This window comes from Falco biarmicus, chromosome 4 (assembly GCF_023638135.1).
Source record: "Falco biarmicus isolate bFalBia1 chromosome 4, bFalBia1.pri, whole genome shotgun sequence".
Taxonomy (NCBI): Eukaryota; Metazoa; Chordata; class Aves; order Falconiformes; family Falconidae; genus Falco; species Falco biarmicus.
The window spans coordinates 39,384,517-39,412,028 of NC_079291.1; the positions used below are offsets into that span (position 1 = coordinate 39,384,517).

Genomic DNA, 27,512 nt, shown 5'->3' on the forward strand with positions numbered 1-27,512 from the left:
CTAAACTGGACTTAGAAAAACTTTCATGACGCTAATTCCCACTGAAATAGCTGTACATAGCCTAGAAAATTGGCATCAAAGAATCTGCACAAGAGGTTTTACTTCTGTGTGTGTTTCTTCACAAGACCTTGGTTTTAATCCTTACAGAGTAAATTAGATTCTACCAGCAGAATGATGAACAGAAAGACTTGATTGGATTTGGAATATGTCAGGTCCAGTTCCCAGTAAGATAGCTAGCTAAGGGAGCTAAGCTTTATCTCCTGCTTGGTGAAGAAGATGGGGAAGGTTCACTGTGATACTGCTTGCACACTGCAGTGGTCAGAATTATCACAGATTGTTCCAGCCAAGGATAATATCTCTGCCTCTCTGTCTATGTGTTAGGAACAGTGAACTAGTGCAGTTAACAACTTAATTCCAATGAGACTATTTGGTGTTTGCACACTGGCTAGTGTGCAAACACCAAATAGTCTCATTGGAATTAGAAAAAAATTGAATAAAATTCCCATATTATTTTTTTATATATTTCCCAATTTATAAGTTTTTCCTATGAGTGCAGAGATGCTTTCATACGGGCATTTTCTGTGCAAAATTTTGTAAGATGGTTGCAAAAGCTTACATTAGATGTCCATCCCAGTTACCCAGAGCTCAAAGGACAGAGACATACCTAAGCTGCCAAACTTTTGGGCTTAAATTTGAAGCAGAGCCTGCTCTTTTTTCCCACTAGCTGATGACTCACTGAGCAAACCTAAATGAAATACATCTAGTCTAGTCTTTCACACAGGTTGCTAAATATACCTCCTATTAAAAGCGTTGTATTTGTGTTAAGGGAACTGAAGAAAAGGTATGGAATTTTCTTGGAACTGACCGTTAATAGAAAGAAAATGTACTGACAGATCAGGAATTAATTCACCTAGTATCTGAAATGATGTCCTTTGTTACTGAGCTAGACAGAAATCATTTCTCTCAAGCAAGGTCAGATAGTTCTATGCTCCCTTCAGTCATAACAGTGCTAACAGCTGTTGCAGAAGAAACACAGAATGTGACCTTAAGCCCTGACCGGTAGGTAGAAAAAACTTCCAAGTCATCCTTTTGGTAACCACTGCCATAGTCTCATACACTAAGAGAGAGCCGTGACCCCCAGAGTATGCACCCATTGCAGATTTGGAGCCATGACGGTTAGCTACTAAGCTGACATTCAATTTTCTGTAAAAACTGTCCCATCTGCTCTCTTGTTTCTCCAGGAAAGCAAGTTAAGCGACACAGATTTTCTTTTATCTGCTCTCATATTTGAGGAAAGGGAGAAAATAACTTAAAAGATATGAAGAGCTTAATTTAAAGCTGTTGTTACAAGCTGAAGATCCTCAAATCTTCTCTGTCTGGGGTAAGAGTTACTGTGGGGATAAATAATTCTTTTCCTACAGCTATGGGGAACACAGGAAGGTTCTTGTGTTCCAGGTAGAAAGACTGGGGAATTCTAAATTCCTTGAAGAAGGAAGGTGACAATCAATCAGTTAGATCAAGATAGGATCTGCAGTTATTACCTAGTAACATCAAAATGAATTATAAATTTCATGATGTACCGCCCAGTGTTAAAGAAATGACAACCACATAGTACTGCAGACACGTGGCCAGCTGTGAGGTAACAGGTCGCAGTGCAATCCCTCTGCCTTATGCAGCATAAATACAATTCTGAGAGCAGGTGAAGTTGGAAATGCAAGAATTTAGAAAGAGAAGTTCCTTTTTTCCATGGTCTGCACTGTCCCTCATTTTAGTGATAAGATATATCGGCATTACATGAGTGTTGTATGTCATATGAGTTTGATACATATTACTCTTCCTTAGATAAACAGAGAATGAATAACAATGAATTTTTAAGTTGCACATAGTGTACACCATATACTGTTTAGCTCCAAGCAAAACCTTTCATTGGGAGGTGTGATGAACGCAGGGCACATCATAGATACCTAAGAGATTGTTGATTTGGGCAGTCCAAGAGAGCAGAAACAAAACAAGGAAAGATGTTTAAAAATAATCCTGGAATTTTCAGGTAGGATTCAGGACATAAATTTGAGACACAGAAATAGTGAGAAAAAGAAAAGTAAGCAGCATGCATGTGACCTGAACTGGAATCAGTGAAATGTTATTTTCAAAGAAAGTGATAACAAAAAGGATTTTCATTTGGCCCATTTAATTTAATCATTTGTATTCTTCAATATCTGGTCAAATAAAAGATGCAGGGGTCTTTGTGTACATAAAGAGATTTTTGCATGCATTACCTCCAGGAATGCTTGGGCCCATAGCCGGGACCTGACTTTTAGTGCTGCACTCTTCCCTCTTTCCAGTTGTCCCACAGAGCAGGAAATTAGGATACACTTCACATTTGTACAGTTCTGTGTACAAAATAAAGGTAAGTCACATCTATGCTTTAAAAATGTATACAATCATTCTCAAATGCTATAAATTAGCATAATAAATCAACTTTCCCTTAAAAAGTTAAGTAGTCTGAAATGAGTAATTTAATCTAATTATACATGAGATACTCCATGAGAAATCGTGAGAACTATAAACCAAGGCGAGTATTTTTTTTTGCACCACCAATGAATACAACCACCTACGTGCAGTAATGAAGAGTAATAATTTCCAGTAATATCTACTCTGAAGAACTCTTAAAATGTCCAGGTACTTATCAATCCCTTGACACATGTGCTTTGTCTTCATCTTTTGGTTTCAGATTTTGACATTCTTTTTGCTTCTGTTCTCTATGCCTGAAGTCTTTATTTATGTCCTTAAACCTTTTCCCTCTTCTAACTTTCCTGGTTTTCTTGCTGATGTTTACATTATAACAGCCAGAACATTTGCTGAGATTCATTAGTTGCTCTACTGGAAATTTGTTGTCCATTAAATGTTCCTGATGAGCAGCGATTCTGGCTCATGCATGGTTTGAAGACAAAAGCCAAGCAATGCAACTCAAAACTACATACTCTTGTCAAAGTCTGCCAGAAGAATGTCACAAAAAAGGTTAAAAGCTGACTGGAAGCCCCTGAAGGGAACGAGCAGAGTCTTATGGGGTAACCACAGAAATTATACAGTTGTTTGGGGTATAAAAAGAAAGAAAGACCTCATAGAAAAATGATTCAAAGCATGTGCAAAAAATTGTATAGGTTTATATATACAGATGGGTTTTATCCAAAAAGGTTTGGTTTGATTCAGGAGGAAGACTGAGCTTTTAATTGATTCATATTTTTATAACAAAGAGAATCTTTCCCTTACAGGTGCTTTATTGACACTCATGACAGAAGGTCTTGTGACCTCAAAAGCAAAACTAAGTTTTCACAAGTATATTCCCTCAGGAGAGGAAGAATGGCTGCATTACCAAAGCCTATACTTAGGGAAACGAGATGATGATTTATGTAACGGATCTGAAAACACCTTTAAGGAATCCTGTATCCTTACAGACAGCCTTCCCCACAAACCTCTACCTTATCACAAGTTAAGTAGAAGCTATATGCTTAATCACTATTTTCTAAATGTGCTTGAAACTGAAACTGTAAACCCTGGAACATGCAACTATAAACCTTTTCTTGAAATGAATATCTCAAAGTATCTGTTTATTTGGTTTTTCATATTTAAACATCCTCCAACCAGATTTATTTATCTTGCAAGTAGGAGGAGAGCTGTTTTCATTAATCACGGCAGCCAAAAACACATATTAACTAAATAAATCATTAGTATGCATAAAAGCCTACTTTTGGCTGACATTTTAGGACCTGAACACATATTTCTATTTTTCTTAGTAATGCTTTTAGCCTGTAGTAATTTTCAGAACACTGTAACTTTAGAACTAATGGAAGAAAAACCAAATGTTTAATAAACAGTAAACAGAACAAGAGGTTCTCAGAACATTTTTCCTCTCTGTGAAAATGCTTTGATGAAAATAACTTAAAATTTCTGAGAAAAAAACCCCCAAATTTTAACAAAGAATTACCTTTGCCCAATCAGTCATTTACCAGAGCAACATTCACTTTCCATGTGTACTTCCAACATGTCACAAAAAAATAAAAAAAAATTCTGGATCTGTAGTATGCAATGCTGAAGGCACACAGAATTAGGACACCTTTCTAACCGAACAAATGATCTACTCCTTCTCTATGTACATCCTGGAAAAGTCCTGGTATATATCTAGTGGTAAGCACTGTACCCAATCCTATCCTAATTTGTGCTTATCAAAAGCATATTGTACTAGAAGGCTGCTTATCACAGTGCCAACTTTGTATTATTAAGTACTCAGCTAAACATATCCGTTTACATCAAGCAGCTGATAAATCTCTGCTTTGTATTTTAAGATGCAAACACAGCACAGAACTTTGTTAACCACTTTCAGTTGCTGCAGTAATTTCTGTGTTGGCAGCATATGAGCCTAATCACTGAGAAAGATAACTGATAATTAAGGTATCGCTGAAGAATGGTTTAAGTGTTCTGTGGTATTGACTGGTATGCCTTCGAAAGCCCAGGCATTTTTCCTTCAGCGCTGGTGGAACGAGATTCTGCCCAGGGTATCAGGTTGATGAAAGAATTACATAGTAATCAACAGTGATTATTGTTTAAAATGGGTTCATCTGTGATTTTGTTCTTAATAGCATTATGGTATTCATTACTTTCAGATTCTATCTTCTTCCTGTTACAAAAATTGCCAAATTAACTTGCAGAAGCAGCATACTTATTCTATTACTCCAGAATACTTAGGTCTGTGAGGTTCTTTTCTTTCTACCAAATTCTAGTGTTATGAAGGAATTCAAACATGACCTTGCAGTAAACAGCTTCATAAGAGACTGGACGGCGTGAAAGAAACTCTGCCTAAGGTTCATCAAAGTAGATGGAAAGTACTGACTGCATGAATACCATGCCGACCTCAAGGTCACCAAGTTTGAACACAGCCACTAGGTGAGGGGAGCTGACACCTGCAATGCTGAAGTACGCTAAGGATGGGACAGTGAATTCACGACTGGCAAAAACCCCAACATTCTGAAAATACAGCCAAGTCCAAATACTCAGGTACCAGACTGATCAGAACTATTTTCCTGGGAAAGAAGTCTTTGCTCTTGCTCCAGCATTGTCTGACCCATTTGCCTTGTTTGTTTTATTGTAAAAGGAAAGAGTCTTCCCTTTCCATGTGTACATAAGTACTTACTGGGAGGAACAAATATACTTCAGTGTCAGAACTATTACTTTACATGACAATGTTAATTTTAAGTGCGAGCTACTCTTTATGAAAGAGCCAGAATGTTAGGAGCCAAGCTAACAAGCAGAGACCTATCTTTCAGAAGTCAGAATCTGAAATTTAATTTGTGCAAGAGGGGCCCTTTCCCTAAACCTGTGCTGAAATTCCCTGTGGTAAGTGTGCCCCTGCGTGACCACAGAGGCTTGTCTGCAAACAGCCAGGGGTAAGACATTCAGGCATTTGGCATGCATGATCTTTAATGTAAAAATCTGTCAAACAAAATCACTAACCTGTGGCATGGTGATATGTAATAAAGAGTATTTTAAACCGAGGGATTAAAAAGCAGTTCAAAAATATTTTAAACCTGTAAATAAATGGCAGTCAAACCAACAGGCACCTTGATACACTACATGCATAGTTTCAGTTTATAGGTTTTAGATAGCTCACCCATATTTTTGCAGAGTTTTTCCTGTGAGGTTCTGCCACTGTGACATCCCTTCTCCTGATGTAATGAGAATTCGTGGAATTATATAAAAAAGCAGCAAGTTCAGGAGTGTCTTGTGGAATAGCAAACTGCAAAGAGAAAAAATATGAATGGTAATGGCATACTCATACAATGACTTTAACAGAATTGTTCCCTTCTCGGAAGTCTTGAATTCTGGATTAACACTGTATTTGTGGTTTATACAGAACAGCCATGAGAATACACTGTCTTCAGCTAGAAGCATGATGAGTGATAGCACAGCAAGATATTGCCCGGTTATAGGAATTACAGTAGGTGACATCTTTTTCCACTTTTTACTGGTAACAATTTCATTGCTGTCCTTAATTTTGTTAGACTCTTGGGCCCATATTTTGATCTCTGTAACAGGATAAATTCAAAGTTGCTGCATGGAAACCTGGCCATTTGTTCAGGTCAGAATCTGCCTATTGAAATATAATGATTTTACAAGCTTTAGAAAGTAAAAGAAAAAAAAGGAAATCTGAATTCTAGCAACACAACTTTTGATCATTATTTGTTACAGATTTCTTTTAGTAACAACTCAACTTTGTATAATGTAACAGTTGGTTCATTTTTAATCTCAAATTAAAATGCAATCTCTTCAGCTTTACCTTCACAGATTTTTATTCTCCGATTAAATCCTATTTTCATTGTTGGCAGTTTGTCTTTAGTTTCTACACAGAGCATTTATGGCTTCTCTCTCTCAAGAAGTCTCAAAGAATGCCTGGGCAATCTATCACTATGAAGGGAAAGATAAATTCTAATTCCTGACAATCCAATCATGTAAAATCACAATAAAATATAAGTGGAAGTTTGCAATAAGATCTCAACAGGGACTCACATAAACATAGGCAAGACTATTCATTAAGGGCCTCAGATTATGAAGAGCTACATCAGATCCATTTTATCAGTTCCTTTAGCCTCTGAAATCAAAATATCTTAAACAAATTCCTAAAGCAAATGTTTGCAATTGTATGAAATGTTGTAGCACTAAAGGGAAGAGAATAGCTATAAACACATAAAACCTTCCACACACTAATGCTGTGTAGTACTAGATCTGGCAAATTTGTACCATTCATCTGACCAAGATTACAAGGCTAAAGAAGGAAGTATTTTGACATTGTCTGAGATCTTCAGTCAAAAGCATCCTAAAAAGTGAAAGATACTATAATTTATTAACTGATGAAAACTCCTTAAGCAAAAATAAGTCTTTCCCCCCCCCCCGTCACTTAATTAGGTTAACATTGTCTTTTTGCAATAAAGGAAGTTAAATAGCTAGTAAATCTCCCCCTTTCAATGTGATAACACATGGGAATTCTCTTTCTAGGATTCCCTCACCAGCATGTACAGGCTTCTTTAATGATGATAAATTAAAAGAACCACAATATAATGACATGCCTTTGAAGAAGCCCTCAATACATGATCACGATACATATGTAGATCCACTAGGTGATTTTTATATTGAATTATTTTTTCATAGATCCCAGAGTGTTAACATCGTCAGTAGTGAATTATTACAGCAAAGGTTTGAAAACAGCCCTCTGTTTAAGAGAAAACATACATGTCTCCTGTAACATTTTAAAAACAGGGTATATCCAGTGGCCTAGATGTTGAGGTTAAAGATACTATTTTATCCTTCCTGAGCCAGTAGCGCGGAATTGTACAACTGCGTCTCTGTAGCTATTTCATATGCCCCATATTTAGCACACCATACCTTACTTAAAATGGATTCTCGCTCCCTCCCTTTAACTACAATGGACTGTCTCAGTTTCCCCACCAGGGAAAACTGTCGTGCTTTCTTTGCCTGAGCAGATTTTGAGATCAGTTCTTCACTTCTCATTTCAAAACCCAGTTTAGCTTTCCTCTTTTTCTAGGCAAGCAAAACCCTCTGCTGCAATGTGTAACTCCATCAGAAATGTTCTGGAAGAGGACTTTGTGTAAAAGCTGTTATACAAGAGATGTAAGAGACCATTCAAGAGCAATGCATTGGATGGTATTATTTTGTCTCCAGACCACGACTTACACACAGTAATAATGGCTCTACAGCATGAGGAGACACTGCCTCTGGAAGAGGTTAGCTCCTGCCAGTCAGTCATGTTGGTGGATGTACCTTACCCATGTAGTGGATTTTAGCAGCTATTTCTCTGCTTGCCTGACAGATGCCCTACAGTACTACAGTGCTCAGCTACTGAGAATGTGTCATGTGTGTCACTTTGTATTGTCTACCATAGTTGGAAACCACTGCCTATACTTCTGGTATTTACAGGCACAGGCTCCATAAAACTACTTTTTCCCATCAATCTGGGGGAGGAAAACCCAACTCGCCAGGAATACTGGCTCAAGCCAAAAGTCCAGCTAGCTGAGCCCTCTTCTCATCAACACTGCCTTTAAGCAGTTGTGGAAGGAAGACTAACAACAGGGCATGCATACACAACGCTCTCTCCTAATAACTTTCAGCTTCCAAATGTTTTCAGCTCAGGGACCTCCTGATCTGCATGAAGTTATTGTTTATTCATTAATCTTTACTGGACTCCTCTTTTGTGAATTGGTCCAGTTTCCTCTTAAAACCATGTAAACTTTTAATCCTGACTACTTCCTTTGGCAACAAGTTCCAGACATCTAATACCTGTCATTATGAACCACCATGTTCTTTTGCTTGTTTTGAATCTCGCTCTACAGGCTTCATTTGATGCTCCAATTCCTGTGCAGTGAACACACTGCATTCCTGTGCAGCAACAGGCAGAGAGCAGTCAATCCCCACCCATGCTCCTTCTGCCACTTCTGATCTTGTGGACCATATTTGCACATAGACACCTCCTTTCTAGATTGAAGCACCCTAGTGGAATGAGTTCTTCTGCAAGGGAATCCGTTCCGTATCTTTGATAAGTCCTTTTGCTCCTCTTTACACCTTTTGCAAAATTCATAATTTTATTATCCTTTCATGTCCCTCACTGTCTTCAGAGAAAGATAAGCTACTGAAAAGGAAAATTCCCTAAATAAGAGTCTTCCCATGTGTGCACAGGTTTGGTTTATCTTTGTGGAAGAACCAACAAAGCACAAAGGAAACCTTTCCACAAGAGAAGAAATTCAGCAATGGGGAGAAATATACCGCTTTGACTGAAACTGAACAATACAAGTAATTTCAAAGGGGAAATGCCCAAGCACCCTAAGAGAGCTAGGTTCTGAAATCCAAGAGGAGCCAGGCATATAATGTCCTTAGCCTTATTTGGAAATCTGTGCCAGGCATCCAGCTGTTTAGACAAAACCTGAAGGAAGCTGTCTCTGTATCCTCTTCCTATCTGAAGCAATAGATAAGCATTACATATTTGAAACGTGATTTATGTATTCATGCTGTTCAGTGCTTTGAAAAACTGAAATAAGGAAAAGATGTTTTAAGTCTTGCAATAATGATTGTACATCTAAAGCCATATTCTGCTAAGACAGATGGACCGTTATTTCATTATTACAGGGAGATTTCTCACAAGTCTCACAAAAATTTAGTCTTGTTAATGTAACAGATACAATCATTATCAAGTAGGAGAAGGAAAAGCAAAATTAAAAACCTACAAAAATCATCAAAAATTACATTGCCTGAAAAAGTGCTTAAGAACTATGGCACTATTCTGCCCAGAGCTCTGCTCTCCTGACTGTAATGCTCCCATCTCAGCTTCTTAATTGAAACTTAGAACGCAGTGGCTAGGGTAGGGGGATGCTAAATCTCCTTCTCATGTACTTTCAACCTGATCTGACCAGTGGCTTTGAGATACCAGGCTTGCAAATACAAATGTAGCACATCAGCTTCCTTCTCCTCACCACCTCTGAAAAATAGGTAGAAATGGGGCAGAAAAGATTAATGGAAAATATTCTCTGTTTCCAAACTTGCTGTGTTTTGGGTACAAAATGGAAACATTTTTCTATTTTCAGTTCCCTATTACTCATTTCATTTTTCTCCCTCTAGCAAAACTAAATAAAAGGGTGTAATCCTAACCCCTTTCTGGCTTCCTGGGTGAAACACAAAAATCTAGCCATAATGTATTTGGGATACATCAGCTTTTCTACATTCTTGTAAGTACATATTTTAGTTCTGCCTCTTTAAGCCAAAGACTTGTAGCCCCTGTGGTTGTGAGGAATAGCCTTCACCAGAAAGATGCCTCCACTTCCATCCACTGTATAGAACTCAAACTCTTCCTAGTATGCCAAAGATATATAGCACTTTTAACATTTGGAATGCAGCTCTCCCCACAAGATATTTAACAGGCTACTGGTTAAACTCGAGAAGTGTTGTTTACTCCAGAAGTGTCTGGAATCAGTTATGCTTAATAATTTGGATACCTTGTTTTTGATGGGATAATATGTAGAGCTGTGTTTTGCTAAATCTTCTGACTTGTAGCCAAACCAAGCTCTTTTGAGGGATCTGCCATCACAAACACAGATCTTGAAAGAGGCTTTTAGACACTGGCATACCAACACTGTACCGAGGAGGCCGCTACTGTGCTTCCCCTTGTTACGGTTTCCTGCAAACTCTGAGATCTACAGTTCTGCTAGAAAAGAAACATGTCCATGGAAGGGGAAGAAATCTGGACGGGAAACAATACCTACAAATAACACTTACCAAAATATTGGCAAGGGATTTTTTTTTCTTTTGGCTGGTATGATTAAAATAATTACAGAATCATTTCAAAGTAGAAAACCCAAAAGCCTGTCACGTTGCTGACAAAGTTGTAGTTTTTATGAGTCAATATAGATTAAGCCATAGAATAATTGTAGACTATATGAATCCTTTTATCAAGTGGCACTACATGAAAACTTCCATTTCTGCAGTATATTTCATGCAGAATTCCTGTTGATAATTTCATTTTATAGGGTATTCAAAGTATGTTCTCTGAAAAATTAAAATAAGACATGTAAAAAATATATGATTCTAAAATTACTCCAGTTTTACAGATTACAATTTCTCGTACTATGTTGAACTTAACCATAATATAATATATAGCATATGATATATAAAAATATGGATCTTCTCATATACTTGGTGCAAGGAAGTAGCCCCAAGAAGCAAAACATGCTGAGGACTGACAGATTAAGAAGCAGCTATGCAGAAAAAGACCTGGCTTAAGCTGCACATGAGCCAGCAGTGTGCCCTGTCAGAAGTGAGAGTCAGCAGCGTCCTGGGCTGCATGAACAGCAGCAAAGGCTGCTGTTGAGGAAGTGATGGGGGAATGTGAAGCTCAAGGGCAGCCTTGCTGCAGTGACCATGAAATGTTCCAACATTTCAAGACCCTTAGGACAGTGAGGAGGGCACACAGCAAGCTCACTGCCCTGGACTTCATGAGAGCTGACTTTGGCCTCTTCAGGGATCTGCTTGGTAGAGTACCATGGGATAAAGCCCTGGAGGGAAGAGGGGCCCAAGAAAGCTGGTTAATATTCAAGGATCACCTCCTCCACGCTCAGGAGCGAGGCATCCCAACAAAGACAAAGTCAGGAAAAATGTCAGGAGGCCTGCATGGATGACCAAGGAGCTCCTGGACAAGGCCAGACACAAAAAGGAAGCCTACAGAGGGTGGCAGCAAGGACAGGGAGCCTGGGAGGAATACAGAGAAACTGTCCGAGCCGCCAGGGATCAGGTTACGAAAGCTAAAGACCTGACAGAATTAAATCTGGCCAGGGACATCAAGGGCAAAAACTTCTATAGGTACGTCAGTGATAAAAGGAAGACTAGGGAAAATGTAAGTCCTCTCTGGAAGGAAATGGCAGACCTGGTTACCTGGGATATGGAGAAGGCTGAGGTACTCAACAACTGTTTTACCTCAGTCTTCACTGGCAAGTGCTCCAGCCACACCGCCCGAGCTGCAGAAGGCAAAGGCAGCAATGGGAGAATGTAGAACTGCTCACTGTAGGAGATCAGGCTGGAGATCACCTAAGGGACTTGAAGGTGCACAGGTCCATGGGACCTGATGAGGGGCATCTGCAGGAACTGACAGATGAAGTGGCTAAGCTGCTATCCGTCATATTTGAGAAGTCATGACAGTCCGGTGAAGTTCCCACTGACTGGAAAAGGGGAAACATAATTCCCATTTCTAAAACAGGGGAAAAAAGGAAGATCTGTGGAACTACAGACAAGTCAGTCTCACTTCTGCACCCAGCAAGATCACGGAGCAGATCCTCCTGGAAACTGTGCTAAGGCACATGCAAAATAAGGAGGTGACTGGTGACAGCCAACATGGCTTCACTAAGGGCAAAGTGTGCCTGAGGAGTTTGGTGGCCTTCTATGGTGGGGTTACAGCACAGCTGGATAAAGGAAGAGCAATTGACATCATCTACCTGGACTTGGGCCAAGTATTTGACACTGTCCTGCAAGACATCCTCGTCTCTAAATTGGAGAGACATGGATTTGATGGATGGACCACTTGGTGGATAAGGAATTGGCTGGATGGCTGCATTCAAAGAGTTGCAGTCAATGGCTCGATGTCCAAGTGAAGACCAGTGATGAGTGGTGTTCCTCAGGGGTTCGTATTGGGACCAGCGCTGGTTAACATCTTTGTCGGTGACACAGAAAGCAGGATTGAATGCACTCTTCTGATAAGAAGAGTTTGGAAACAAAACACATACCATGCAACACAACTGTCCCACTAGAAACATTATAGACTATCTATATCTTGCTTCTTACCTAGGAAAATGATCTCAGGGTCATTGTGAAGAATTCCCCAAAAGCTCCATCCCATTGTGAAGTGTAGGCAAAAAAAAAAAAAAAATCAAGCAAAATGCAGACATGGATGGAAATAAAAGGAGCTAACTTACCTTTATTTGCATTGTATTAATAGGAGAGCTCGTCTGACAGTGCAATGGTCCATGTGTCTGAATATGAAGAATATAAAGAAGAAATTCTTCTCCACTGGACACAGGCCAACCGACACGGAGAACTGTATTGTTGATGGCACTTGGTCCTATATTGTGCAGCTGTCAAACAAATAGCATCAGAGCTTTCCAAGGCATTTACAAAAATAACAACAGAAACCACAGTGACCACCACTTAGACATTTTACTTTGGAAAAGATGTGTAGGTTATTAATATAATTTTATTGATGGAGAATCTGTTGCAGGTAGGGGAAAAGAACCTCTACATGTTAGTCACAAAGCCTGGCAAATCTGGGAGAATAACCTTTTTTGTCTGTCTGTATTCAAGAAATCCTGCACCTTTCCCATTTTTTCCTACATATAAAAGAGACAGAATTACCTTAGAAAGTATAAAAAAACACATCAAAACACACTATACAAATATATACAATGAACCTTAACAGAACATACTTGAAAATAGTAGCTGAAACATCAGGACACAAAAGAATCACATTTCAGTGTGCAAGAACAGAAGGCATAGCAGAGCTTAAACTACGTTTGTGATTAGGAACACTCCTCAGTTCAAATTTCCTCAAAAGAAAAAAGGGAACTAGTTTTCCCAAAGTAACATCCCAGGGCATTATTCTTTTCTGGGAAATCTAGTAAAGATAGAAATAATATAAATTATAAAATCTGGGATATTAAGATGATTTTCTTGTATCAAAGTTTACAATTTGAAAACATCTGATGACCACAGGAAGTTTGGATATGTGTTAACACTAGGCATGAGAGCTGAAGAAGCAGAACACCATGGAGCTTTACTCAAAGATTCTAGATATGCGAGAACCTCCTTTTTTTGAGTGTGTAGAATTTTTGTGACTAATAAGCTTTATTTAGAACCAAATAAAACCCAATTTCAACCTTAAATCTTCTTCAGTAAAGGGTTTTTGGGTGGTTTTTTGACCTTTTTTATGCTTTGCTGATATCAATACACTATTAAATGTGGTTTCTTTAATCACTGTAATAATCACTGTAACTATGTCAATACATTGGAAGTCACATATATAGTTCCACAAACAGCCCACGTGATTGAGGCAGGAAGATTTGTCAGTGATTTTTCAGTTTAGAGAAATGTGTTAAGATGAGGAATTCACAAATAATATTTTGTATTTTACAGACTGATTCATAACAGCTTATATAAGTCATGCAAGTTGTTATCTTACACTGCTGATTCAGCTCAGTTGCTTATGTTTTCTTGAGTGCTAGTTTGTGAATTATAACCAGATGTGAAGCACTCTGTTTTATCTCCTAGAATAAAGGCCATCCATCAGATTCCAAAGGTGGCCTGTATTCCATGCAGTTCACCCAATGCACCTTTTTCTACCTGAACCCTTCTAGCATGAGGTCCTGTGGCAACATATAACATTTTTACCTCATAGATGTGTTCTACTAAAGGACCAAGTTCTTCTTCTTTTGTAGGTTCATCTTTGGGTTCCCAGTTATGAAGCGGCAAAATAATCGTTGGGGGGTGAGACACCCTGTAATATATAAAATAGGTTAACTCATCAACTGTTACCAGTGATTGGCTGCATCACTTTTAGAAAAAACCATGAAGACCACTATAGATAGAAACCTGAGCCCTTAAGGGCATTTTACTTGGGCACATTCATTAGAATTAGGTGAGTTGAACAATATATAATGCTTCCATAACGTACTACCCAGATCTTACAGACTACTGAGGGTGTGCATTTATTTTCATACTTCCTCTGATGGATGGTCCTTTCCAGACAAGGGGGTGATTTTTTCTCTATTTGGAGAGAGGAATGTAGTCTGTCGGGCATTTACATTCACACTGATGAGGTATCTGAATACATTAATACAATCCAAAAAACTAGAGTAATGATATGTAAATAAATTAATTTTCTCATTTCTATGTAAAGCCTGTAGATGTTTAATGCTATGCATTTTCCTTCCTTGCAATACATTTTTAGATATTTATTTAACTGCTCTGACTGTAAATTCAATATAACCTGTTATTATTCCTGTAAAAAACCTTGCAAAGTAGTCTATCTCATTTTACAGGTGGGAAATGGAGGTACTGTGACTTCCATAAACTCACGATGGAAAGCAGTGTATCAAGAAACTGAATTCAGGACTAGTGCTCCAAGCTTCCCATTTGCTTTGCAAATGAAGTGGCAGCTGAGGCATCCCCTGAAACACCGTTGCAACTTGCAACATGTAAATCAAACATAAACGAAGAAAACAGTGACTTAATATTTGACATCTTTCCATCTGCTATTTTATTTTTCCTTTCCTTCCCTTCCCTGTCTGACATCAAGGACCAAGTAGTCTGTTAACGTTTCTATTTGAATCACAAGCATTTTATTTCCTATAAAAACTATAAGTTCCTTGGCAGGGTCCCATTCAGATGCCAACTTTAACCTTATTCAGTTGTTGAGAAGTTGGGAAAATGGATCCCAAGAATTTCTTTTAGCATGGTCAGTGAGTTCTGGCACAGATATCTGCCATCTGCTAGTACTGAAAGTAGCTCTTGGTGCTAAACCGGTAAGTATTACCCTTCCTTTACAAGGGACGATGCTCACTTGGTTTTGCCGGTTTCCAGAATCTTTAGCTTAAAGAAAACCATAAAATTTCAATGCTTGTTCTGCCAAAGCTGGAAGTTTTCAGACAGAAAACTGTTAAAAGAATTGCTAATGAGTTTTTTCAGAATATAACATTTGACTAAAATGATGGACTTCTACCCACCAATATTAATTCACTTTCCCTTGATTCTTAACAGAGAAAGCAATACTGCAGATTGCCCCTTGCAGAAGAGGACAGAAGACTGGATGATTTTGTTGCAAATGCTGACTTTTAAAAATACTTTAGGAAGAAACAAACTGTTCTTGCTTCCAGCTCTTAATGTTGGATATAATGAATGAAATGTTTGATAGAAACTTTTCTACCAAATACAGCTTCTAAAAGCAGCAGGTGATCCCAGAGAACAACTTAACAGCATCCAGCTAATGTACAACTCTTCATGAAATTTAGGGTACCCTGGCATACCCTGCTAATTCTAAATGCTAACTCTAAATACTTCCCCAGACTTCAAAAGGCAGAGGTTTGTACTAACAAGTAAGCCAGGGGACAAATTTACAAGTCAAAGTAGTAAGAACAATGGAACATATTAATTAAAGGTAATTTTAGATGAGGTAGCTAGCCTAACTTATTATATTTCACAAATGGCCTTGTTTATTATAAGAATTTTAATTATTAATTGTTGGAGAATAGGAACTTTCCTGTGTTGTTGCAAAAGCCAAGACACAGAAACCCTTAAGCTACCACAAAAATTTGCAAACCAGAAACTGTACATAGAAAAAAAGAAGCAGGCACGAGATTTCAAAAATGAGTATTTTCTACTACACTCCCTGTGCCGTATTTTTCTTACACACAGACTTACAAAATGTGAAGTGTAAATGTAGGTGTTCAATTAAAACAATTATAAAGTAAATAAGAACATTTATTTTAACAGATTTTACAGTTATATTGAGGACTTCTGCTATTGACATGAAAGCAGCAAAATCCGATCAAATTAAACAGAATTCCCCTTTTGACTATTTTATTTTGCATTTAACTAAGAATATTTTTAACATTTGAGTGATTTATTAGATGAGAATTTTTCCTAGACTTTTAGGTGACAATAATCAAACAAGAGCACTGAAAAATAAGATAAAGGAAGTATGTTCTACAGAAAATGCTTATGTGGGATTTACAATAAGAATTCTACCAGCTGCAAATCCTCTCAGTCCAAATTACTTCCTTCCTGAATCCCTCATTCCTCTAGTGCTCTTTCAGCAGTGAGAAATAACACTTAAAACTTACATTTTTATAGAACAAAAGGTAGGCAGAATAATAAAATCTCAGTTATCAGAGCAACTTCTCATTGAATTAAATTTCTTTTGAATAGGATACTGAAGAAGATTTATTCCTTTCTCATAGAGGCAGTATTTGCATGGATCCACTGCAAATTTATAAGTATGTATACATATGCACAATTTCATAACTACTTACTCAGTAAAATGCACAATGATTCCAGTCCCACTTCATGCAACTCTGTGCAGAGCAGCAGGGAAACCAGTGCTAGATATTTTCCAGTCCAAATGTGGACACAGTCTCTCTTTTATTTTTATCTAGGAAATTGTGAGCAAATAGTTCCCTTGGAGCTGAATGCCTCAGCATCTCTGAGTAATTAACAAAATCTGTCAACAAAGCACTTGGGAATTTTCCTTGGTACATGCATGCTATAGCTAATAAGAAAAGACTTAAGAGGAAAGGAACTGGAAGTCGTTCAGTCAAGTAATTCCTCTGTATTTAATGACCTGTTTCTTAGCACTGCAGGCAGCAAATTCAAGCCACTTTTTCCACTTACGGGCAAGCTCTTTTTAAGAACCAAGAATGTTTTGGTCATTTTTTTGTCTATCTATTCACCTGTTACAGAAATTTTCATTAAAAGAACACGCTATGGCACAGAAAGTACATGAGAGAGGCAAAATGTTTCCAAAGAATACAAAAAGTTTGTACAATTTTTCTGTGAAAGCAATGAGCAACCTCACTGAAAAAAACAGAAACCACAGCACTGGAAGGAGCCCTTACTGAGAAGTTCATGTAAGTATCTATAACCATTTCATTGACTGAATTGAAAGTCCAGCCAGCCCTTAATCCGGGTGCCCACCCATGGCAACATCGAGCAGTTGCTGGCTCCCAACATTTTCTCACACACCCGCAGCCCACCATCTAACCCCTTTGATTCCTATTTCCTCTGCATCCACTTCTTTTTCTCTAAGAGAAATTTTCCCCCCTCATTCTGGATTTTTCACCTCTCCCTATCCAGCTCATGTCTCTAGATCACCACTAACTACAGAAAATGAAATACTACTCTCATTTCTGTTCTTGTTAAACATGCTGTCTTTCAACTGCTCCTTTTCAGAAATACAAGCATCAATATATATCTACATTGTCTTTAAGTGCCAGTCCTCTTTTTTTCCACCTAAAAGACTAGCCTTAGGGTTAGTCTTCTTAAGCTGGAAAATCCAAAATATGATGAAAATACTTCTAAAATCTCCCTGACTTAGATTAAATATTAGAGCAGAAAATATGATCTGCAAAATGATTGGACACTCTGCTGGCACTAGGTAGTCAAAGTATTGTCTTTGAAGTGATACAAATAAATGGATGTTTATAAATCCATAAAAACATAAAGGCATTTTTACTTTTTACACCTAAGGCAGCCCCTTGAGGTACATCATGTAAGGGACATCTACCCCTCTCAAATCAGCCACACCTCATGGCTTGACTGTGGGAGCGAAGCCAGGCCATGTTCCGCCTGTACTCCCCTTGCAGAGCTGACAATGGTTAAGGTCCACAGCTGTAGTTTGAGGAGACGTAGGAAATCTGAGATCCCAGACAAAAAGCATGTTTGGCAATTATTTGCTTTAAAAGAATATCCTGCCAACTTCCCCCAGGATGTCAGGATAGCAGTCTAATTCCAAGATTTTATAGGGTGGTCTGAGATTCTTACAGAATCATAGAATCATTCAGGTTTGAAAAGTGAGATCACCAGGTCCAACCATTAACCCAACACTGCCAAGTCCATCACTAAACCATGTCCCTAAGTGTTACATCCACACACCTTCTAAACACTTCCAGGAATAGAGATTCCACCAGCCCCCTGAGCAGCCTGTTCCAATGCTTGACCACCCTCTCAGTGAAGAAATGTTTCCTAACACCCAATCTAAACCTTCCTTGGCACAACCGGAGGCTGTTTCCTCTTGTCCTGTTGCTTGTTACAACTTGGGAGAAGAGACCAATCCCCACCTCACCACAACCTCCTTCCAGGCAGCTGTAGAGAGCAGTAAGGCCCCCCCTGAGTCTCCTCCCAGCTAAACACCCCCAGTTTCCTCAGCTGCTCCTCATAAGACCTGTGCTCCAGACCCTTCACCAGCTTCGTTGCCCTTCTCTGGACACGCTCCAGCACCTCAACATCCCTCTTGGTGTGAGGGGCCCAAAACTGAACACAGTGTTCGAGGTGCGGCCTCACCAGTGCCCAGTACAGGGGGACGATCACTACCCCAACCCTGCTGGCCACACTGCTTCGGATACAAGCCAGGATGCTATTGGCCTTCTTGGCCACCTGGGCACACTGCTGATTCATATGGTAATTATCACCTAATCACATTTTATAGTTTCTGAAACCATGCTGTATGTGAAAACAGAGATAGAAAAGATCATCTTTGATCATATCCTGTGCTTGTTTAGCTTCGGTATCCCTTGTGTCAACAGACAGGCACCTGCTTCAGACAGAAATGTAAGAACCATGCAGTAGTAGCTGGTTGACCTCTTGTCATAGCTCATTCCTTATTCATCCTTTCTGCAGATGCCTCACCCTGCTTCCTATTAGTATATGCCTGGCCACAACGTGTTTCATCATTCCAGTCATAAAAGCAGCAGCTTCTGCTTTGGAATTCAGAATTAAGTGCCTAAGTGGTTGCACAAGCAGACCTATGCATATGAACAGGCATTTTGTTCTAGAAACATCCATTCACAATTTGAATGCCCAAATAAAATGTTGGCTCTAAACGGTGTTACTGCAATGTGGGATTCTACAGAGTGCTGCATTTGCAGAGACACTCAGTGAGTTTACTGGAGTCCTTGTGGGCAGCCCTGCCCTACATGAGCTGGTAAGTCCTTAGTGGCTCTGTCCTGCAAGGCTTGCAGGGGTAAGACTCATGGGAATTCTCAGGTGTTCTGTGTGGATAAGGCATTGGGAATTACAGTATGTTAAAATATTCACTACATAGGATTATTGTATGTGGAAAGATTCAATACAAAAAGTAGTTATTATTATGAACTGAAATGGTTGAATACTTACCCTCTGATCTGTACTTGAGCCACTGCACTGATGTTGATATGGAGGTTAACTAAATTGCTGGTGGGATTAATCTTGTTAGAGCTGGAAAAGATATGTAAAAGGGTTAAAAAAGGTTATTTAGCAGAACTCTAGATTGTTACAGATAAAGCACTGAATGCAACAAGGCCTACAATTAGGAAGCTATGCCATTGGACGTATTACAGCAAGGGCTTGCTATTGCTACTCTTCAGTCTCTGAGTTCATCATGTGTTTAACAATATAATCAACTCAAACTTCCTTTAAAGAATCCTATGTGTGAATATGATAATACAAATTTATTTAGCTTAAAATATTATGTAAATTCCCTTGTTCAGCTTGGTTATCTGTATGGATAGGACTATGTTAATAGAATACAGTGGTGTTTCATGCATTGGAGGAAAGCAGTGTTAATGAACAAGATAGGCTTTCTTAAAATACAATTTGCATTTATGACTCTCCAAAATTGTAACAGTCTTTGAAGATAAAGAATCAAACTAAACTGTTTCTTTACCTTTCTTATTTTCTCCCCTCCCCTGTCCAGAGAGGGTTTACACTTAGTCCCACTTGATAGTGAAAACAGATCCCTATGTTTAAAGCCTAGAGCTGCCACTCATTTTACTGTCTTTTCTTATCGCAAATCCTTCATATCTTACTTCAAAAAGGCCATTACTATGACTATAGCCCATTCATGTAAAGAAAGGTTTGTAGGTTCAAATGCATGAAGACAGTGAAAATAAATAATTACAGATTTAGAGTTTATTTAATTATGGGATTAATGATACTAAATTTGGAGGCTTTTTTCAAGCAGTGTGGAAGTACTTCCTTGCTTCATGGAGACTAAGTTTCTATTGCTGTCACAGTTTACTGTTATCACATCTGGGTAGCATCAGTCTAATGGAAACATTCAGAGGAGGCCAGCATTTCCAGCAACCAACTCCTGAGGAGTAAAGGGCAATACTGGTTTGATCCAGGATTTCTGGTTACAGATTGCTAAAATTAGGAGAAGCTCTAATTTGTTTGTAAACTGGTGCAGATTCCCCTCAAACATTATTTGTACTTTTGATGTAATTCTCTATGGCGATTGCTTTGAGTACAAAAGTACAAACATTGCTTAAGTATAAAAATGACTATGCCACTAATTCATTAGAATAAGCTGCTCTCCAATTTGTGTAACGGTACTACTTTCCATAGAGTTAAAATACAGATTTTGGTCATATGTATTTGGTATTCAAATATTGTTTGTGCTCTGTTATTTTGTAGAGAAGAAAATAGTTTAAATAAAAGTGCCAGGACATCTCCTTCTCTAAGGGGTATATAATTGCCTAGAAAATTCCACATCAGAAAAGAAATCAGATTTCAAGACACTACTCAGCCTCTATCTTATTTCCCATAAGTAATGAACTTCAGTCTTACAAACCAAAATATTTATTTTCCACTTGATATTTTGAAGTAAATTAAAGGTTTCTCTTGAATAACTCAGACCAGGACACAAATTCAGATATGTTCTCTGCTTCCCTTTCCTGCCATTTAGGTAATTTCCTCTTTCAGCCTTAGGCATTTCTGTTTCTTTTTTAAGATTCTTTTACCTGTTCACTAAGGACATAGACATGCTCAAACTGTAGTGCTGCTTGAGAATGAATGTACAAAGGAGCGAGTTTTAACTGTAGGGTACACTTCCTATGCAACAAGTTTTACTTTTTTCTTTCTCTCTTTTTTTCTTTTTGTTAACTAGCTGGGTGTTCTTCAGCATTTTGATACCAGTTTGTGGAAATTGTCCTTTTTGGTAGCCCAGCAGATCTCCTCCCTTTACATTTTAGTGAGTCACACTCATGGAGAAAGCATCAGATGTTGCCATCTCCTAAAGTTCAGACTTATTCCTCAGTAAAGCCTTGGAAGTGACCTACCCTCAACTCTTATTACCTAGAAAGATCTAGCTACCCAAAAGGCTCTGAACCTCTCCAGTTTCACAGCATGAAAAGGATAGTGACAAGAACCTCTGATACACATTTAAAATCATATTGCTTTCATTAATGACTTGACAATAATAGCAGTATGGACAGGGGACCTACAAGCTAAGACGTTACATCTTGTATCTGCCTCTGGAGGAGCCCATTCCCAGGCTTGCATGACCTCCAGCTCACCAGCCAGACTCTTGGCAGAGGGCTGAGGCCTGACCAGGCACCTCACCATCTTCTATGGTGTTGCTGTGCCCTTCCCAAGTTTCTGTATGCCCTTTACTTCAAGGGTTACATTATGGAATTATGACTTAAACATTTTAAATATCTCCGTTATTTACTAGTGAACAAGATCAAGGCCCTCATTAAAGGCCAGACATTAGCAATTAAGTCTCTTTGTGTGGGGCCCCATTAGGAACTCCAGCGAGTGTTTGATAAGGACAGATGGAGCAGAAGCCCTGCCACCTGCTGAAGAAGTCCCAGGTTTTTCTTGCTGTTATCCTAACCCAGCGTGTCCTGTGGTTTTTTGTCCCTGTGGAGGAAGTACTGCTCTGCATAAAAAAGAAGCTTCTCCAGCAGTAATACTTCAGCCCCACAAATGTGGAAGAAACTAATGGAAAAATGGCAAAGGTTACCTGCATCAAACTGAAACAGTTTTCTTTCTTCATGCCAGTAAATCTGTTGAACAGATTTTAACTGCTCTTCTATTTTCTAAATCATCATTAAGAAGTTGCATGTCTTTTTTTTCTCTCCAGAGCATGATATGTTTTTAAATACACAACTTTGTTACAAAGTGATCACATCATTAATTCTGAAGTGGAAAACAAAGCGCAAATTTGACAGATCTGTAGAAGATCCTTGGATCACTGACCCAAATAAGTTAACCTGAATTTTAACAAAATAAAATTCTCAGAACCACCCTGAGACTGATTTTGCTAAAAGCTAACAAGACTTCAACTCCACAAATCCTCCTGAAGAAAGCTACCATAGGAAAGCCCATGAAATAACTACTCACACTGAAGAGTTAGTTACTTCTTATATAATAAAATTCAGATATCAATAGGAATTCAGAATTTAAACAACCACTCTTTGTAAAACATCTAACCTTTTTATTTGCAGTTCAAAATTGATGCTGAAATCTGCATTTTCAAAATGCTGAACAGAAAACCGAATGCCTGTAGAGAACTGAGAAAGAAACAAAACAACAGGTTACTAAAAATGGTTGATGTCTCCGTATGAAAAAAGCAGGACTGTTCAACATTGCATTTCACAGACTTATATAGGATACTGTTGCTTTTTAAAATTTGTATGAAATAATGTCATCTAGTTGTTTTCAGGAAAAACTACTGTTGTGCCTGTATGTGTTGCCAGATAGAAATCTTGGCTGGACAGAGGAAAGATCAAGAGAAACAAAGCAGCATACTCCCAAGAACACAGCAGTGGGCTCTTCTTCATCCAGACAGTCTTTGCTTTACTTCGCCAAGGCAAAAGAAAATAATAGCTGTCTGGCACCTCTTGTCCATGCCTCCATCCGTGCATGCCTTTGTCCAGAGCTTCCTGCTCCTCCTGTTGTCTCTGCAACTGTGACATATGAGCTGCATGCTGTAGGTGTTGCAGAGCTGACTGATCACCTGTGTTTCTTCTAGAGGCTAAATTAGCAGCAGCTTGATCATTTGATTTGGTTTGAGTTTTTTCATTGCAGTTCAGTTAAGAGGACTACAACTTCAAAGTTATCTTTGCAGTTCAGTTTGCCACAACTTGTAGTGTGTGACCACTGAAAGAGAGAGTAAAACACAGAGTTCCCAAAACCGAAGGACATAAGGGCTTCCCCTGGTGCTCCCTTGTGTTTATGCAGACCTTGCTTACTCCCTCTGTTAATTTGCTTTGCAAGAAGGGCATAGGGTAAAGCAGAACAAGTTAATTCCGAAGAAAGAATGGAATTGCAGGGCTGACTAAAGAAGGAATAAACAATAGCCTTTGGTGGGGTCTCTGTAATCGTCTTGTTGGACATATTTACAGCCCCACTTACAGTATGTAAGTGACAGGGAGGAGATACCATGTGCCCTCAACATTAAATTAATGGCTTTAATCGCCTCATTTCAACTGCATGTGTTTTAAATCTGGTAATTTTTTCAAGGTGAATTTTGCAGTGACACTGACAGCAACATCTACAGTCTGTAATCTTGAACATCTTCTCACTCCCCTCTACATCCCCTATTGCCTGGTGGTAGAGCTTCCTGCCAGATAACTTGCACACTGTGCTTTTATATTTTCAAAAAGGACGGTTACATGTGGATAAACAATCTTCCTGAGAAAGTCATCAAAAGGCATTAGGAAATGAGGACATTATTCCTTCACCTCTGCCAATATCTGACTAGATTAGAGGGTGGGGGGAAAGAAGGGAAAGAAAAAGCTGTCTGCTTGGCGTACTTCCATTAACATACTTGGGGTGGCATTGTCACAAGAGGACAGGATGCAACAATGTAGAGTGTTATTTTGGGACCTAGATTCAACACCACTGAAGAGGAGGCATTTTCCTCTGTGGGGCGGGTGTAATTTCAGACATTTAAGCAATTCCTTTTTTCCAAGCATTTCTTTTTTTAAAAAAAAAATTCATTCAATTCTCCTTCTTTCCTCACTTGCAGTGGAGCATCACTGAATCTTAATCCATCTCCAGAATGAGACTTAGCTAACATGTTTTGATTACTTCTTTCAGTTGTCCTATGCTGAAAGCAATATTGTCATTATAAAAGAAATGGCAAGTTCAAATCTTTGAATTCTGACCATTTTAATGTCATACTTATAGCTAATCTCTCTATTTTGATGTAAAATATTTTAAGATTAGAAGATAATAATTAAATTAAACAGAAGCTGAATAGCTGACTTGGAATAAATGTGTAAGCTATATTTAAGACCACTTTTTGGAAGTGATTTTAACTATTGATATTTCATTCACCTTTAAAAATATAATGATTTTTTTAATCTCTTGATACAAAAAAAATCCAAATATTCAGTTTGGCATTTCTCTTACTGTTTTTACTAATCAGTCCATATACATTTGCTTCCACTTATAGCAGTAGAAAGGTTTGGTGAACCAAAGATAAAATGTTCCTCAGAGCTGATATGAACTACAGTTTTGATGATCTATTATACCCCTGAGGCTTAATACCTTACTTAATATTGAAAAAAACTCCTACTGTATGAGTCTAATATGCTGCAGATGTTGCCTTTGTATGGTCACATTACTTTGTTAATGTCAAATAGACGTTGACATTGCTACTAATAATGGGGCAAAGATGGTCACATGCCCTTGCTGAAAACCTGCTGAGGCCAAAGGAGTTGAATTTGCTTGAGCTAGTAACTTAGCAATCAGTCAACCTCCTTATTTTAATAGGACATTCATTTTGTCAGAATAGTTTTCCAAGTGAACTTAGTTTCATTAAAATTGCATTGTCTTTCATGTTAGTAACACCACGTATCTTTGAAATACATGACATTTCTGCTATAACTGATAAGCTTTAATCTGCTATTATGTTTGACAGTATCTAGAAGTATGCTGGGAGACAGCTAGCTTTTTTTGAAGTTTGTTAACAGTGCATATGAAAGATAAAACCTCTGTGCTCTTGAAGAGTCAGTCTGATACATACCAAGAAATAGGCACTATCTTCCAACCCTCCCAGTCTTCTAACCTTGTTTCTATTCATTTCTATTTACTTCCAAATTGTTTTACCAGAATTTATAATAAAACCTACATCTCACTTGCTAAGGTCGCTGAATAGGCATTAGGAAGCTAGTCAGTCTGATCCATTTCAGTGTCATAAATAAGTACTTTGAGCACTTTTTGCCAGTGAGGTGGTATCGCAGGCATCTAGTTTGCATTCTTGGCCATATAGTGTCATGATTTTCCTTCCCATTTCTTCTTGTCTTCTTTTTCACCTTTTCATCTTTTTTTTAACCACAAAGATATTACTGGAAAGGTTAAGTAATTTTTGTGGCCAGTAAATAATTTTAAGGTCACAGATTTTCAAAAAGTCAGAGATAAACCAATTTTGATGACAGTAAAAGATGTGAAGTGTCAGACAACTCTGTAGCCCGCTGCAGTAATATCCCATGGGTTATACCACAAAATCCTGACATAACCCTCATATTCAGAAGCTGATCTTAAAGAGTTCAAGAATTCTAGGATTTCAGGGTGCTGAAAAGTCATTACAGTGACTCAATGGTTAAAGAGTTTTAGGAATGTTTGATTTTGACCTAATCCTCCCTTCCCACTCCCTCACAACTTCCACAAAGAGCCTCTTTCTGAACGAATATTTTGAGAATAACTGATCTCTTGCCAGAGCAGAATTGTTTTGCAAAACTGGAAATGGATCAGAGCAACCTTTCGTGATTTATGCAATTTGTACAAAGGGCTGGTATTTTGCTTTTGGAAGTACATTTGCCATGATAAATACATTTGGATCGAAAAAGCTCAAGTCCTTTCACCTTTACTAAACTTCCAAGAGAGATGGTTTCAAAGATAAAGTTAGGCTCCAAGCCTTCACTCACTATAACCAAACACTTTTGCCATCTGGCTTTGTAATGCTCTGCCTTCATATGCCTTCATTTCCAAAGGTTGGATTCTTTTGATATAAGCCAGACTATCCTTAAACATGTTATGATCTCTGCTGTTTTATTCTGCTATTTCCAAGTGTCTCTTTATGAAGTTTTTTGCTTAGGAATATTTGGTAACAGCACATTTATGGCAGCTGTAGAGCTGATTCTGAAGAAAAACATGGTTAGGCTGTGAGAATTCATAAGCAGACAGGTGAGAGCAGTACAGCTTTAGTGGCTACCAAATAGCATTCCTGAAGTCTTTGCACTACTAGAATTTTGGATCAAGGATGATGTAGAAGTAGGGCTTTGGATTCAAAGGGAGGAGTGTGAGGGGCTGTAGCCTAACACCTCCACACTCAGACCTCTCCATTGCTTATTTTTATGACCACATGCAAACCACAAAGACTTGCTCCTAGCTTGGTATACAATGTTAATGTCTCCTGTGCTTAGTCTTCCTTTCCTCTTCTAAATTTGTGGGGGTTTATGCTCTTCTTAACCCAACACTGCATTCCAATCAAGAGTCTTGTCTACTTCTGTCTGTATCTTGAGGATCTGCTTCTGCCATGAGACTAACCAGGAAATCATTGACCAGATATCAAAATTTGCTGGTTTTCCGGTACAGGAAATCATCTGCCTTGACTTGGAATTTATCTAGTGCTTCAGCCTGTCATTGTCTCCCATCATCCCATTATGAAAATTCCATTCATTGGAAATATTTTCAGTTACTCTTACTTTTTAGGAGTTTCATTTACTTGAGTAAAATAAAAACTACAAAATCTTTTAGCTCTCTTCCTTATGTCCTTCCCAGAAAACACTTATAGTACCCCCTTCAGACTTCTAGTTCACAGTAGTTCTACAGAGAAAGATCCTCACCAGGCAGGTTCCTGCTCCCAGTAGGTCCACCACCTAGAATACATTTTCCAGTGTTTCTAGGTCCTTGTAATCCCAGAGTCTCTCTGGGACTGCTTGTGACCATGAAAGAAGATGACTGTATTAGATACCTGGTCCCACATTCACTTTCAAAAGTTCTATTACTGATCTGAAGCTAACCATAAGATCCAAACAAGCTTGCTCTAGTCCCAGTCTCCTATTATATGACCCATTTGTTTTTTATCAAAGGTCAGATAGGAACTGCCTTAAGATAGATAAGAGGCCAGGAAAACACCCCATTACAGAGAGTCTGAAGACCGAAATATTGATTTTCCATAGGACAAACCTTAACTTGGTAGGAATTTTGAAAATACTACCGAGACTTGCTTTCATTTCTTTGCAAAGCTCCAGGTCCAATATGAAATGCAAACAGTGGTAGTTTTCATTTAAAAACTGTTGTTTATTCCTCATATATGTTCATGCTGTTGATTGCTTTATTTTTATTAGGACAGTTTTTATCTAGCTATAAAAGCCTGGATTATTTTAGTTAAATATTCCTAGCATTTATGAATTTATGAGCAGTGCTAGAAT

At 38.4% G+C, this 27,512-nt stretch overlaps 1 protein-coding gene across 1 annotated transcript in view; it reads right to left on the reverse strand.

Moving 5' to 3' along the window:
* ITGA8 (integrin subunit alpha 8) overlaps window positions 1-27,512 on the reverse strand; it is a 118,764-nt gene that overhangs the window by 25,614 nt on the left and 65,638 nt on the right. Inside the window, exons 22-27 of the mRNA XM_056336240.1 lie at window positions 22,561-22,640; window positions 19,483-19,563; window positions 13,987-14,092; window positions 12,519-12,677; window positions 5,666-5,791; window positions 2,277-2,390 (exon numbers count right to left, since the gene is read on the reverse strand). Coding sequence (XP_056192215.1) covers window positions 2,277-2,390; window positions 5,666-5,791; window positions 12,519-12,677; window positions 13,987-14,092; window positions 19,483-19,563; window positions 22,561-22,640 — 666 coding nt within the window. The remainder of the gene's footprint in view (window positions 1-2,276; window positions 2,391-5,665; window positions 5,792-12,518; window positions 12,678-13,986; window positions 14,093-19,482; window positions 19,564-22,560; window positions 22,641-27,512) is intronic.